Source organism: Cydia pomonella, chromosome 2, assembly GCF_033807575.1.
Source record: "Cydia pomonella isolate Wapato2018A chromosome 2, ilCydPomo1, whole genome shotgun sequence".
NCBI classification, from domain to species: Eukaryota; Metazoa; Arthropoda; class Insecta; order Lepidoptera; family Tortricidae; genus Cydia; species Cydia pomonella.
The window spans coordinates 25,436,328-25,453,803 of NC_084704.1; the positions used below are offsets into that span (position 1 = coordinate 25,436,328).

At 36.6% G+C, this 17,476-nt stretch overlaps 1 protein-coding gene across 8 annotated transcripts in view; it reads left to right on the forward strand.

Moving 5' to 3' along the window:
• LOC133534734 (dachshund homolog 1) overlaps positions 1–17,476 on the forward strand; it is a 181,446-nt gene that overhangs the window by 111,951 nt on the left and 52,019 nt on the right. For 6 of the 8 annotated variants that reach the window (XM_061873978.1, XM_061873981.1, XM_061873983.1 and 3 more), the window contains 3 exons: positions 6,228–6,298; positions 6,496–6,753; positions 9,613–9,828. In XM_061873978.1, the coding sequence (XP_061729962.1) occupies positions 6,228–6,298; positions 6,496–6,753; positions 9,613–9,828 (545 nt within the window). The remainder of the gene's footprint in view (positions 1–6,227; positions 6,299–6,495; positions 6,754–9,612; positions 9,829–17,476) is intronic. The other 2 variants (XM_061873980.1, XM_061873986.1) reach the window with 1 other exon arrangement.

A 17,476-nucleotide genomic window follows, 5' to 3' on the forward strand; every position in this document is an offset into this window, starting at 1 on the left:
TTGGAAGTGTGTCGATGGATGGGAATTTTCTGCGGTCGTCTGCATGCGCAACCGAGCTTATTTATCGGCTTTAGCAATCGGCGGTTACTGAATTGAACGAGGTAACATTACCTATCCTACTAACAATTCTAAACGATTATTTACGTTTATGACTCTATAAATCTGAAGCGACAAAAAACAGACTAATATAATGGGCGCGGAATTTCCCTAAAAATCGTGCAATGAAATTCAACATTATCAAAACGCATTCCCATTACAGATAATGGTATTGCCATTAAAAGTCGGGGAGAAGGAATTGTAGAAGCAATTTTGCATAATTGTCCGAGATCGGGAGCGGGAGCGTTGCGGGAGCCGGGACCGGGATGGTGTCTCCGACAGCCGAACGTCCGCGGACTCAATCGGAATCTGGTTGCGCTATGCTACTGCAATCGCAAACGATTTTATTTCCACAAATTGATAAAAGATACTTGATATTCTGGCGTACGAGTGTTAAATCGAAAAAATATCGGTCATTTCTCTTTGAATTTTCAAATTAATAATAATTGTATATAAGTATCTACAAATAAATATGTAAGTACATATGTAAACAAATCTAGATTATATACTTGCTACCTGCAATTTACAAAACGCACAAACTTGTTATTTTTGCAAAATTGCCCATTAATCTTCAAAGCCCGATGCAGACAACTCAAATCTCCTCACGTACTTCTAATGACGTAATGAGCTCCTAAGCTCCAAAAGACATATTTTATTTTTCCTCCTCAAACTTTATATTTCATTTCACATTTCATAAGCAAAATGGCGAAATATGCATGTCCCTCTTTGCATTTGGCAAGCGTAATGTCCCAGTCGCTTAGTGCACTTTTATTACGGTATTAAGTGATGTAATTTTTTTTATATTATATTATTCAAATTTAAATAACTGTCTCCGGTTTCCCCTGCGGAGGTCCCACTTTTTCTACCATTTATTTTTGTCGCCCCCCAATTTGGTTATTTTGGTTAGACATTTCCGCAATCGAACAGAAGAACTGTAGGGCAGCTAGGAGTAACTATGTATCTAAGTTAGTGATTATGAGTAATACGTTTTTTATAAATGTGTTAATATAATTATTTTCTTTAGTTTAAAACGAAAACTATATTTTCTTAAAAAAGATATTTCGCATTCTTGCCACGAAACCACAAAGTCGTTCCTAACATCAATTCCTTAATGTTCAACGGAAAACTCGCCTCAAACTCCCTTCATTGATTTATTCCGAAGCTGTCTTTTTGTAGTCTCCGCGGCAGGCTCTGTTCTAAAATTGGAGAAGTTAGGCCGCAATTTTTACAAATGACATCGTGACGTTTATGCGAGGGTGCGGCCGACGACAAGTCATCGTGTTACTTCTTTCCTATTATTTCAACGTTCGTCTTTCTTCCACCCTAAGTGTTTTTCTTTCTCGTACAACATTTTCTAAGTAGGTAGTCGTTGTGTGTAGTGTAACCTCAAGTGGACTTAATTAGTATTAAAATTACAAAATAATTACATGTATTAATTTTCTATTGATATTTTGATTCAGGTCAGGTAAATTGAGATAGTTTTTGATAACATAGATATATAGTATGTACATATTAAGTCACATCATCAAATGGGCATATGTATTTCCAAATACAACTAATTGTTATAACAAATAATATAGTAAAAACAGGTTGTTCTAAATTCAAAAAGCAATCTTTTAAAAGGATGCAAACGGCATTTATTTAAATTGCCTCATAAAGCGGAATATTTTTTTCAAACTGATACGCCGTTATTACTCGGCAATATTGTCTGTACATCATTTCAAAGGCAAAGCATTTCGTTATCTGCATATGTTTGGAACTTTTTACTCATAACAACGGCCCCTTTGCTACTTGTATTTTCTTTATAATTTATTCCATTTCTCCCCCATACATTGGCATCGGCCGCTGATATTTTTTATTCGATTAGTAAACCCCTAAGGTGTTTTTAGCCTTTTTTCGCTCGATTTTCTTCCAAGCTTTGTTGACTGTTTAGGGGGGTTGCTTGTTTCTTATGGATGAGTGAGCTTATTTATACATTTGTACACAGTCTTGTAAATCATAACTTTGTAGAGTATAACAAACCGCACGTGATTAGGGCTAGAAATGAGAATCTCTTTTTATGACATTTTGCAATACCTAATAAATACCTGTAGTATGTTTGTAGTTCTGTAGTATCTGTAGTGTCTTCGTAAATGTCCTCTTAATTACGATTTGAACGATTTATTTTTAATTTTGTATTTTAAAATTATACATTCAGACTTAGATTACTAGGGGATTCTTGGCAAAACCATATATAGACTTGTGAACCCCTATGAAACCACAATACTTACACACTCGATTTGTGTTATAGACCGGAGATGGAGGGCGGGAGAGGAAACTTTTTGATGGATCGGACGGAGTTTGTTTTGCATGTGAGTGATATGTCTGAAATAATAAATGTTGAGGCGTCGACGCTTCCCCAGCCTCCCCGCGAGGGTGAGCTAAAACGATTTTTGATTTGGGTGTCAAGCAAATGTTTCACGCAGTGACGCTCCAACGGGATTTGATTTTCTTAATCGATTCTTGGGAATGCAAATAAGGGAATTAGTTCGGCACACAGTATGATTGTGCTATTAATGCGCGAGTTATGAGCGGAGTGCAATTTTGGTATTATGTATATTGTTAATACTCGCTTTGTTTAGATAATACTTACGCTAATCAGATTATGCATACAAGAACGGTTTGAGCGTCGTGTCGGAGCCGCGGCATTAGGTAATGTGAGCGGTTCAGTATTAACTAATCAGCGCACATTGGCGCTGGTGCTAGATTGCGGCGCATTGTCCGCGCCCATGGCCCCGGAATATCTGTTTAGGCCAGTGGCCACTCTGTATTCTGTAATGGCGACAGTTAGCGCGTTAACTACGCATTGCCACTGCTATAACATTGTCATGCTTAAACTAAAACTTCGTTCCGTATTGAAGCTTAACCGTGTTGTAAAATTATTAAGAAATCTAGAAGGTTTTTATCAATAAAGAAATGAGTATCGGTTATCGGACGGGGAATTGGATACAGTAAACTGACAGCAATCTGAAAAATACGGTTTTGGTTCAAGCATATTCAAATAAAAATATACCGGTGGCTCTCTGAGCTGTAGGCCTTATCAACCCCCATGGCTCCGCTATTTAAAAAAGATTCCAAATATTGAATCGACAATAAAATCTTTTTCATTTTTGAACTGCTCACAAAATTTCACGAAAATCGGTTGAGTAATGCGACATGTAGAGGAGAACATCCGGACATACGTTTTATATTTTGTGTCTAAGTTGAACCGCTTCACTCGGTCAAACACTGAGTTGTTAAAAAGTTTATAATGAGCGCCTACAGCTCAATAAATTGTATTAATTTATTGTTATTACTATCTAGGATTAAAATGTACACTAGATTAAGTAATTACATTGTTATAAATGATGTTAAATAAAGAACTAATTTAAATAAAAACTCGGTCAATTTCGTAACGCGGTTACTCTATTAGCAGCGATTGATCAATTGTAATTATAAAAGGAAATAATGTTATATTACTCGTAATATTAATATAACATTATTTATTTTTATGGAAGAGTGTACCCGTAACATTAATAAAAGTAACTTTATGATGAATAATGTTAGAAAACTAACATCTTGTGTAAGATGAAAATAATTCAAAATATTCCTTACTCTTATAGACTTAGATCTGGATCATTCTGGATAATCTATTTGGAGCATTAAAAAAATACAATTAAACAAGACTACACAATAGTTTCAGTGAAAAAAAAAACGATCGTCATGGATAATGTGAAGTCTGTACGCTTGATGGTGCCCGATTCGTCGCCAATTTGCGTTCTGACAAGTGAATGAATAATTTTATCTCCTCCCGTGAGCGATGGTTGTTTCTCTCATTTCACAGGTTGTTGTATTTAGATATGCCAAGGAGTGTATATCGTCCTTGGTTATACTGTTTAAGGCCTAGGTATATTTTACTTTATTTCGTTCTGTTTAGATTAGTAATTATAAGTAGTTAACACACTTGGAAACTAAATTTTTATTAAGTTTCATGTCATTAATTTGCCTATTGGCCTTTGATTCGTGTAATTACATGCTCTATAAATATTAAGGTAAAGTAAGGTAAAGGTAAGGTAAAGGTAAGTAAATCATTGTTTAGTCAACAATCCTATTAGGTGAAAAAAAAAATTCTTGTTAGTATGTCATTAATCATGGCAACACGCGAATGATAAAAATAAAGTAGAGGAAGCTGAGTTAATTTATTATTTTATTGATCTGGTGTTATCTTTCGTCCGATCAAGTGATGATCCATTCATTCTATTCTGATTCGTTCGGTCTTCGATGAACCTTGTTATGTTTGAATAAAATGCATCTGAGAAAATAATTTGAACTGGATTGATCGTGTCTAATCTTAAATATATGAAGTCTTCTGTTCTTTCTTAAACTATACTTGACGCGGCCATTGATGTTCCCTATGACAGTTCCTCGAATTCGCTCTTGGATAGACATAATTTAAAGAATAATTGTAGAAATAGGTTTTTACCGTATTTTTATTACCTAATTGTAACAATCATTGCCATGTCGAAACATTTCTAATCATATTTTTAGACATAATATAAATATAATGAGCTAGAAATAAAATGACTTGTGCTAACTTCAATGATAGTAAAAAAAACTCTTTTTACTTCAGAAATCTCTAAACAAGGTGTTTGAAGTATCTAGAAATATTAACATATTAATTGTGTGGCAAATGAAAAATTATATCAAATTCGAACAGCAACGCTCCGTGACTCGTCAGTAAAGTACGAAACGACTCCATTTCGAGGGTTCACCATAGAGTAGCGGCGCGCAGAGAGATCGCATGTTTTTGCAATTATATGAGGCAGACTTTTGCATGCAAATTCACTCGCGTTAAATTTAGGAATTGTATTTTCATTTAGAGTGTATTTTAACTTTATCGACTAATTGTCTAATACATAACGTATAAAGTAATTTCAATATCTTCAACGACAGAAAATATTACGTAAGTATTTGAAGAATCAAGTCAGTTCACATTCAAACAAAAAACAAACTTCATTTTAAATATATGCCAGCCCAAAGTTAACACTTATCAATAATCCTAGAACAATATTATGTGAATTATAAGAATTTAATGTATTTTAAAGAATTTATTTTATTTCATGAATTTGGCATTACAAGAGAAGCAGTACATTGATCCCCACACTAGGCTCAGCCTGTAACGTGGGAACCTCAGAGAAGTATCGAAATGGTGCGGTTCTTACTTTAACAGAATATATTATTGTTAAAACTAAATTATAGATAATATTTTTTATTATATAACTAAATATCAAACTAAGTACAAAGACAGTTAAAATAATAGCCATGAAAGGTTTGCGGTGCCCTCTGACATCCAACTGTATTCTGCACCTCTGTGTTCTACGCTACCCTGTAATCCACAAAAGGGTTCCGCGAAGGCTTAAAACAGCCACTTATTATGTATGTTACATTTCACTTTCAGACGTCATTTATATTCAAATGCTCAAAAGGCATTACTGTGCAAAAATTGTAACATTAACCCCTTTGAAATGAGTGAAATTGGTTTGGGGCAAATTCACGTTTCTTCAAGTTTCTATATCAGCTCATTCACGATTCTGTTTGTTGTTTCTTTTTAACTTTTTTCAACCATATAACTTGAAAAATCAGGCAATATTTTATAAATATGAAATACTTCCAAAAAATAAATTTAATGATTCAGCTACACAAAAGTTAATAAGTAAATATTCATAAAAAGGAATCGAAACGGAAGCTTGACTAGTTCAATAATTCACAATCAAAAAGGACCCGCGGAATTAGGGTAGCGGCACGAGATATCCGCATACAAAATGATTACATATCTGCCTTCTTCATCCGCTCACAAAGAATCTCAGCGGGGCACCTCGATATTATACCCCTGCCTTTGTGGTAGCTCCGAGATCTCAGTGGGAAGCATGCTTTATGGTTTCAAATGATAAAACTGTTTGTCAGTAGCTTTGAAGAAATTTATTTGACTTACCGTGTCCGATTTGACGTAGTTAATACTATTCATGTTCCCAACGAGATATTGACATGTGATTCCTTATGAATTGCTTTATTTTAACGTAAATAGATTTTGATGTTTTTGTCGGTTGTTTCAGATTGCGTGACGAAAGAGGCGACATGGAACGAGTTATGGCAATCGATAAAGCTCGTGAAGGGTCACATAATGGTGAGTAGATAGAGTTTAAACTGTACAAGTGCAACTAAGAGTTGTTGATGATGAATCTTTCTCTCACCAGCATTTTTGCGATAGGTATAAAATTTTGCGAATACGCTGAAAGTTTCGGCCTGAAACCTAAGCTAAATATCGAAGTACTTAAAAGTACCTAGATATTTAGCTTGATATTTATATAACCCTTTCCATAGGTTCATCGCCAGGTCACAGTCCTGTGCTCAACCTGTCGAAGTCAGGGTCGGGCGACCGCGACCGCTCGGACCGGAGTGATCGCAACGAGCGGGGCGAGGGCTCCGCCAGTGGGCGCAGCTCCGCCGCGTCGCGCCGCACGCCGCAGCCGCCGCGGCTGCCGTCCGCGGCGGCGCCTGCCTCGCCGCGCTCGCACTCGGACGAGAGCGACGCAAACATGTCTGACCAGGACGACCACAACATGAAGGAGGAGGACGAGGGTCAGTTGTCATTCACCTATTCAGATTAGACTACCTCGCTTGTTTCGCAGTCTACCTTTGAGTGCTAACCGTATTAACTATCATAGAACAAGTTTATGTTTCAAATTAGTGACATTGCTAACCATGATTAATTATTAGGTACCTACACTATACATGCAGTTCGCTCGATAGAGAATGAATCGAAGATTACGAATAGGTGTATTTTAATAACGTTTCAGCAATTCTCCCTCACATCGCTGGCGAGGAGGCAAGAAAGTGTCGGCGTAGCATTAACACAACGCGGTATCACCCGTCCAATATACTCGACATGTAATGCTCGGCAAAATTACCCAGTAATAGCTCTGGAACCTTCAGCATTCATAGTTCGAAAATTATCAGCCATAAAACCACCTTCCTTTTATTTTAGAAACTGGAAATACCTACTTATAATAAGTGTAAAATTGCTACTACTATAACATTGTAGGTACGTAGCAATTTGAGGTCATGTTAATTATTTTATTACTGAATTCTCGATTTATGAAACTTAATACAGTCTGCGGAAGGCAAGTGCGGAGTTTATACCGTAGGTAATCTTAATAATTTGGCATTTGCGCGTATTGGACGATTAAGGAATTGATGCGCCTTTCCCATACGTTATCTCATGACATGATCCCTAAGACACTGCACGTTTGCTTGTAATGGGTGGATATAATAAAATCTGATTACGATTATCCTTTACGTTGCCCTCCTTGGTGTATGAATAGGGATTTAAAGGACTCATTTTCCATTGTGAATTTTACTTACGCTTATTTCTGCCAAGCATTATCAGATTTACAAGGCTATTATGGGGCATGTTAGTGATGCCGGGTCAATCAAAAAGTCTATTAATTTACTGAACATCTTACGCGCGTCGCCACACGAGATAATACATCTAAGTAATTTATTTTAACTACTCGTAATAAAGCTAATGCCTACAACATTTTGCTGTTAGAATATTAAAATGATTGCGGGACAATGATGGATATGACAGCATTTTAAAAAATCAGACAGTATCTCTTGTTTTAGTCAGTTTTCTTATTAGAAATTGTTAAATCTATTACTGTAATGATAAATGAAGCCACTTGAACAAAAGGCGATAACCGCTCATTACATCCATAAACATTTTTAAACTAGATTGAAAGATAGCATTTAAAATAGTGTTTGTGTATTATTAAAACGATAATGAAAAGAAATAACTGTGAGAAGAGTTTTTATGTTTCTGTGTTCATTAACGTGGAAGTGAGGGAAATAATAGAACATGAACACGAGTCAGCGACGGCATCGCTAATCACAACACCCATCCACAAATATAACTAGTCTGCGCTCACAATAGCTAAATCAAGTGAAACAATAAGGATTGTCTATTGTAGTTATGTACAAAATGTTCGGAGACCGTGGGAACGGATAGCTGTCTACGATTATAGGAAAATGCTCACTCGGCCACGGCTTACGGGATGAGCCTCGAGAAAATTGAGAAAACAATGGGTTTGATGTCGACACTGATTAAACACCTCAAATAAATTATTTCGTCGAGGCACGCTATTTCGCAGGCGATTCGATATTTCAAAATAAATCATATGCGTGTTTGTTTAAATAAATTACATCGATCCGTGATCACGCAGCACGCTTGTCCTGAACTCATTAAAGTGCTCTTTCCAAATCGTGTCATTCAACTTTCGTCTTTGCCCGTCTAATATTACCTCTTTCTTTCAATCACTAATCTCACTTTTTACGTTGATTTCATTTATAACCCTGAAGTAATTCATTTCTTATCTAGTCACTATCGAATGTCTAACTTAGAAGCATAACAATAGAGTTTAGTTTCGTATGATGAGTTCTGATAGGATTCTGTTAATTGGCCTTATTAGGGAGATGGTGTTGTGACAAGCGGAGAGTGCTATCGTGAGCATCGACAATGACGAAACGATGTTGTCTTCATTATTTGATGAGCATTCACTATGTTGTCAGTTAAATTAAATGTATCGATAGATTATTCATATTCGTGGCGTGGGAGAGCAAAATTAAAAACGCTTTTTATGCGTGAGGTCTTCATATTGAGGAGTATAGTTTTATTTGATATTTTTGTGGTGGAAAAATTGTGTAAATGAACCATCATTTTATTATAATCTAGTTTATTTTGGTATATTCACATTAACCACAATATATTTGTGTGTATAGGTATATCTATAGCAAAGTGAGGAAGTAACCTTGTTATGCGAAATTTGACTCGTTTGTCTAACAAAGCTTGACACACAACACAGGATTCGCCTATTCATAATATAATAAAATTGTTCATTGCTGCTATAAGAATCCTTGTGTAATAATAATAATATTGCAATAATACCTGCGCCGATTGATACGAGCACGCGATGAGCTTGTAAGTCGGTATTGCTCGCTTATTTTTACCGATACCATTTAGAGTAGTAAGCTTTTATGATTTATTATAAAACCAAGCACGGGCAACTAATAAATAAAGTTGAATTTATAATCTAGGCTACTTCATTCACAACAGAGTTAACAAACTTTGTTCTATTTTATGAGACAAATTATGTACCTATATCGCATACTTAAAATCTAGTTTAATCGTGATTTCTAAGACCCCTGTATAATACGAGTAACACGCTTCTAAAAAGTGATACTTGTCTAGTGTAGGTACTCAATAATAACAAGATGCTAAATTTTTTAAGATTTATTTTTATTTTCCATCGGTTTGGGTTGATAAATAATACCTGGGATCGATATTCTGATTCCTTATTCCTGCGTGGCATTGCGAGAATCCCCTGTTACTCGTAGTCTATGATTGCGTGTGACACCCGCTAATTTATAGACAACCTTGTCTAGGAGCAGATCTGAGCGACAACGAACGTGACCTGCCGACGGCCGGGTCGCCCGCGCCCGTTAGCTACGCGACGCAGGCGACGCCGCCCGTGCCCGTCGACCCCACGGCCGACACGCTGGTCTCCTCCACCGAGACTCTGCTCCGGAACATCCAGGGGCTGCTCAAGGTGGCGGCAGACAACGCGCGCCAGCAGGAGCGCCAGATCAGTTATGAAAAGGGTGAGTTCACTACTGAACTATTTATCGAAATCAACCTTTTTTGGTCTACGAATAATAAATCTAATAATATACAGCTTGCCTAGGAACTTCGACAGAGAAGATAAGCTGGTCGTAGATAGTACATTAGGTATTGGTAATGGTTAGAAAAAAAACATGATATTTCAGATGCAAATCAGATTCTAAGGTAAGACGACAAAAACCAAAAAGTGTTTCAGCTCTTAAATCTTCAGAGTAGGTGCTGTAATAGTACATTACGATACAAGTGCGAAAAATAGGAAATACAAAACGAGTGGCGATAAATTAAACACGACCTAAGGGAGTGTTTTAAATCGACACAAGTTGCGAATTACCTATTCGCACATGTATCGTACAACGTTTTACAGTACATATGGCTCTTTAAATGTTCGACACAGTAACGTAATATGCTAATTTTCGCACTAGTGCGGTAAAGTAGCACCATATGTACTGTAAATTAAGTAAATACCTTCTTAATTCTAACCTTCAACTAAGCAACGTAGCTTATAGATACCTAAATAGGCAGGTATGTTTTAATTATGCTTCTTTGAAAGCTCTTAATGTGTGTTGTATAAACGCTTATGACCGTTATAAAAGCAGAATTTATATCGATTACTATTTTATCGAGGAAGCATCCAACGTAACCTAGACAGACAGTGTTTTTATTATTAATGGATTTTCAACTAAGTTCACATTATGATCATGCTAACGCTTATGTTTTCTAAGAAAATGTTACGGTTTCTAAATTTACATATGAAATTATTAGAAGATGGGGACACTGCTGCAGGAAGGTTTATCGATGTAAATGCTGTAATCGATATTAGTCGAGATACAGCGCGAGGCGATTCCGCGTAACATAACGTAAGCAACGCTGATTAGACCCTCTTAATATCGGAAAGCACGTACTTTTATAACTTACTAGTTTTCCACTCCTGTAGGTCTGCTCGCCGTCTCGCGTAACGACACTCGAATCATTTGCATCGCATTATGACTAGACTATTTATTGCGTTATTACGATAAATTATTAAAATTAGAAAATAGTCAGTAAACAGCGGTTTTGTTGCCATTATTTATAAGTATAGACGCGTGGGTCACTCTGAGCTAGGACTGCGTCCTTATGCATAGCATGCACTGTGTCCTACACAGTGTAAAACAATCGCGAGTTTTAACGAGTAATTACGTTCTTCGCCATTATCCTTTTTACTCACAGACGAAGTCGCTCGGGCAACATGTGTTATTATGAACGAATAACGACCTGATGAATAATATAGTGAAATTCAGAATGGTTACGTAGTCATAAACCTAACATTAAAGTAACCCTCGACAGGAGGCGACAGGACGGGTCTGTGCCGTTCTTCATGCGGGCTCATGTCGTGCCTTTTGCAAATAGCCGTAGAACAGATGCGTCTGAGTTATAGCGCGGCCCACTATCATTACACACGATTCCATTCGGACAGCATAATTATTTAATTGATATTTCTGCAAGTTATTTATTCACGTCATTCCGTGTTTTCCATGAGAAACTCTCTGTGCGTTATGCTTCGAAAGCTGCAATAACTGTAGAACGAAATTATTGGAAAGCATTATCTAATTTATTTTAATACGCGATGTTCGATGTTTGTTTGTTGGAATCGATGTTCCATTCAGTCGAGATCTGAGCTAAATTTTGATAGATGGCGCTGCTTGTCTGCAATACGACCCTTTATTACTCAAAACATTGCAATGGCAATAGTTATTGAGAAAAGGTGTATTTCATCGCCTCTATAACGTCTTTGGTGTTAAGAACATACGCGTGGCTATCAATTTAATTGAATACTTACTAAAATAACATAATACCTAATATAAATTATGTATCCCCAAAAGTTATTAATGTATACATTTGAAACTTATTAGAATATGTATTAAAATTTGATATAGGTACACTTCATATGTATCAAGGCATATTAAAATTCCGGTAAAAAAGGAAATTACGATCCGATTTAAAACATTATTCAATTCGTCGAATTCTAAACAAAAGAAACGAAAACACAATTGTTAGCCATAAAATACAGTGAGGTCGGGGAGAAAATTCGCGGGGCGAGTCATCATCAAACTTGAATATCAATATTGCGCCGCGGGCCAATTGTATTAATAAACAAAACAAAATGAGAAATAATAATGCTATAGGCCAACAAAAGGTTCCATTTCTCCCCCCTGATACATAAGTAACCGCTAAAGGAATAGCTCCCTAAACCGATAAGAGTAAGAGTCGAAATCGCGTACAATGCCAACCGGTAATTTTGTTATTACGATAATAAAAATATTGTTGATGAAACATTTTTCGAATCAATGTGTCTGGCGATCTTTACCGTTGAATTTTTTAAAGAAATTACAGCAATCACTCGGCGGAGCGCACCACTCCGGGAATTGATAGGTGTTTCTGGACGCGAACCTCGCGATTTCGTTGGTCCCTTTGATTAGACGTTATAATATGTATGGTAGGTATCTAAGTTAGTAACTCTCATTGGTGAACTATATTTTATAACCTGTCTTATTTTGATACTTTTTGTTTGAACCAAAACATATTGCATTTGTGTATACTTAGAATACATTCCTTCTATAGAAACGTGTAAACATAGCGTAGGTAATAACGACACCCCTCGGTCCCATACAAATGGCAGATCACTATCTAGGCACATTCGCTGACAATTTTTACACTACTGCAGTACGGGTGACGAACAGACAGAATGAGTGCACATTCACTGCCTTATCAGATAACCACAGGAAGGGTTGTTTGAAAGGCCTGTGCTATGATAAAATGCTGTCGATTCGTTCGTGTAAATAGCAAAGCAATGAATGGGAAATAGGTGTCATATTGCGGGCTTTTCAAGTGCCGTTTTCGTCGTTCACTATCTCTTGATAAACACAGACACTATAGTACTACATTCACGTAGTATTTATTGTAGTAGCTGAGGAATTGGATATTTTTATAAATCATAGATAACTTTCACGTACGGGAAATTCAAATACCTACAGCAAGAATCACCATCATTGGCTTGCCTACCCTCCTGTATCACCCGTCATGTCATTCATAGTAAATTATAAAAAAATGTTACCAGTCATTTAAATTCGACTATTTTTTATTATAAACTTAAATTATAACTTACATTAACTCGTTCGTGTCTGTTGCTGCATTTCTTTAACTTAACCTTTAGCGGTCAATACATTACATTAACGCATTCTGCGGTCAATCGAAAAAATAAAACATTCCGAACAAGCGAAATCGGTCTGATGCGATCGTCGCGACATAAATCTACTTCGGCTACTCTTTTAAGCCTTTATCCCTGTTAATTCTTACCGCTTAGTTTATTTCTGAGCGAATGGCCGCTCTTGTTGCCCAGGACTTGTTTCGCTCTTTTGTTTTACAACTATCAGTTTTTGTTAAGCTAAGTGCTGTTCAACGGACAAATGGCACACACGGGCAGATAGAGGTCTGCTTTATGGGATCAGTCCCTCGATAAATTAGGGATTTAATTTGTTCACAACCCTGACGTATATTAACGGATTTTAACTTGATCTTATTATGTTAATAATTCCAATCAAATCTGGACATATGAAATAACCATCGAAACAAAACACTATTCCTTATATTTTGGACTGCTAATAAAGTTTCAATCAGCACTATCCTGGCTACCTACTCTCACTCCACTACATTAATAGAAACACTTAAACAAACATAGCCAACAGATTGACCGGCAATCTAAACTCATGTTTACCATTTACAAACACGGAAAACCCTAATCAATGAATGTGTAAGCCCTAGTTTCGCCCGTCACTGGTGACGGAAAATCGCAAACACAAGTTGCCTAAGGGAAACAGCCCATCAATAACCGAAGTGACCGATGGAACAAACACGAACTGGCCAATGATAAAAACTGATGAGCAAATAGACAGACGGGTCTTGTGTACTCAACTAATGGATTCAATTGATATGAAAGCTTTTACAATGCTGACGACGTCGCGTCGTTATCGTGCTGAATTACCGGCGGTTATGTATTTGCGTACGATTTTCTAGCCGATAACGTTTGGAAAAAAAATGTAATGGTGCATATATATTTGTGTTCAAATTTCCATAGATTGTGAACCGTTTTCATTGCCCTTGGGTGCAGTTCTCTGCATCGCTTTTGTTCTTCTGTAAAAAACACGAATATTTGTGCAAATAAGGTGATGTAGATGTAGGTACTACCATAATTCATCTATGGCTCTGAAGATACTGACGACTTAATAACCTAGGTGGCTTACTGCTTCTTTTCGCACGCCCGGAACTGCCTACAGGGACCTTGGAAATTGATGAGCAACCTGCGTTAATATATATCTTTTTTTGCCACACGTGGTATTCGAAAAAATTTAAACGTAACATAGAAGTGCACCCTTACAAAATTGTACAAACATGTCAGTCACAATTCAACCTCCTATTTACTGATAGGATTTGTCAGTAAAGCGGTCCATCACGAAGCGGGCCATAACTCAAACTTGCTAGCTCCCATCGCAGTATACCGATGTGCTAATTTAGAATAGCTGAAATGTTTTAAAAGATAAGTGCACTTAGGTCGTTTTGCACTAGCATCGCAGTACAAACAACCGCCCCCAGCGGCTAACGAGCCACCGCGAGATGCGCCGGAGTCGATAGCCAACGACGCATTGTTGCCCCGCCGCGCCAGCTTTCGCACCATTGTGAAGAGGTGCTGCAAAAATCGTTGAGTTCGATCTCAGTTTGTTTACTTCAACTTTTAACTTGAATTATGAGATCTATGATTTTTGTTTCACGAGGTAAGCTATGGATAGATTATAGAAGACTAGAATCGGACCGCGCTTAGTTTTCAGACTAAGTGAAAGTGTAAGATTATAAGTATGTCCCATTCTTACGGCCATAATTGCGCAAAGTTAGTGTAAGCAGAGTCTAATGCAAATTTTTGGCTTTGATATCACTGAAAAATATTACATTACACGGCTCATTTGCTGGACAATCCACGAAATTTTCAAAAATTTGAAACAGGATATTTTTGGTTTTTTAATTTCCAGTGCCTAATGACATAATATAGAACTGAAACCACTTTCAAGATCATTCAGCATTAAGATACATCTAGGTGTCTATTTAGTATTAATAACCACATATGTACATATAAAACTCATAAACATAACAGTCATAACCGTACTTTTGCGCGATTAGTTATAGACTTCTATAAGGTTTCCTATTCCTACACAATGTGCTCGCTGGACTAAGTAAACCATAAGGTGACAGCTGAACATTAAGTCATGTGCACACTTACATGTATAGCATGGCAAGTTATTTTAACTGATCCAGCTAATTCTTCCTATCCAAAATTGGGATTTGGATACTCGTATAATTGTAATCAAACTTCACAGGTAAGTTCGTTTGATTATTAATTATGTGAAAGATTAACGCTTATGATCAGTGATAAAAAAATTAAAAGATTAGTTTTCAAATGTAGTCTAATAGTCATACTTGAATTGACTGCTGGCACAGTAAACAGAACGGGAGCGTGCATTAAAGAGCTCTACAGACATTAATGGTAACTACCTAGTACCTTACCTACATTGCCGGCTAAGTAAGGTGCAACAAAGTAAACAATGTATCGAAACACGCATGCTTCGGCAGCGTATTTGTTATCTGAATTTGTTTTTAATACATTTTTGATCGTCAAATGGTTAAAGAATGAGCGTTGATTGAACCCCAACATGATGTCAACTTTCGTTCGACCATCACCTCGCGGTCGAAATGTGCACAGCCCTTAAAATGGCATTCCCGCAATGTACCGATACGCGACATCGGCCATATTGGATTACTGCGCGTGTCGCTCCGGTTACGATGCGCGCGCGCACGAGACTCGACCACACACACGCTAATACCTATTGGCCGAGTTTATCTTGGCCGTGGTTTAGCAAATTACTATGAGTGAGGCATGACGCGTATAAATTTTTATTGGAGATGTTTTAATTGTTTTCGATTAATGGTTGTTCTTTGTTAGAAATAATGCAAACCTATCTAATGTAGGAACCAAGGGCCACAGGTCTTCATTATGTTTCTATATATATGTTCATATAAAGGTGATATTTTTAATATGTACCTGTTTAAAATCGTTTCTTGGTTTGGGATTGTCTTTGAGTGTATATCTTTACCTATTTACATCATAAGTTAATAATTTAATTTGTTCTAATACTAATAATTACCGTGATGTTCAATATTATGCTACTTTATGCAATTTTCTTTAGTTAATAACTAATTCTCAATAAACAACAATTCTTAATATAGTATTATTAACCAAATCTTAATGCCAACCAACCATTTTTGTTTATTATATCCGGTAGGTGAAATTAAATGATTACGTTTATTTTCTTAGGGGAAAACTTTGGAGCGTGTTGCTTTACCGCCAGCGGCGTTCATGTGCTCAAATATTAACAGTGGAAATATTAAATTTCATCTCAACAATATAAAAATTACTTTGACATGCTCATTTATTAAGTCAACAGAAATGAATATATTTCCTTATTTTAAGGCGAAATAGGCCGAGGCGGATATGCCAAATTTTCAATTATACCTATTTCTTTTGCTTAGGGCAATTCATTAATGGTTCTAGTCTAGCGACTTTTCTATATGGTCACAAGATTATTTAGGCTCATCTGTATTGAAAATTGATTTCAAATTTATAGGTAATATGTCGGCCTCACCGTGGCCTCACCTCTGTTTACCTTACCTTAAAGATACCGACATTTTTAGGTACGTTTTCATGTTCGTATATCTTTAGGTAACGTGGATACTTGTGCATATAGCATAGAGCTAATATTACCAAAACTTGCTTAAAATGTATATTTGCATATCCCATTAAAACTAGCAAACTTTACAAAAACAATAATTTGAATTTGGAATTATTGTTTCCGCACATTGAGTATGTTAAATTGTTAATCTATTTTCTCGAGCAGCAGAGGGTTAAATACTTATTCCGCCCGGGGCTTGTAACTATTGTAAGGGGTTATTTTGTAAGGGTGTATACATGTTAACACGTAAGGGGACATACGTCCTTTTGTTTTGACACGGGAAGTCTGAACCCTGAAGTCGCCCATGTGGAAACGGCGCTATGTAATCCGTTTTGGTTTGGCTTTGAATAAGAATTGACTGGGGCGGAAAACCTCCTTATTGTCGTTGTCGCTTTCCTTTTGTATGAATCCTCCGATTTTGAAACAAGTACCTAATTACAGGCCTGACACATAACTCACGCGGTTGATAGGTAACTCTACCCATTTGCCAGTACTCACTTGCATAGTGGTTTTATAGTACAACATAGCTTTGTTTAGGGCCTAAATCTAGTCCAAGTATTTAAGTCCAAGCTTTTTATGGCTATTTGTACACTTTTGCAACTAATTATGTGTTACCAATAAGTAAGTTCGATTGCATGTCGCATTTAAACAAATAGTACAAATACGTGGTTATTTTAAAGAGACTCAATTTCTTAATTTTGTACGGTTCCTTATTTGGAGTTCCATATGGTTGGTTGCCACGGGGGAAACCATATAACTATTTGAAAAAAAAAAGTCTATGTATCCTAAATTCCTTAAAAACGGATAACATTTGTTT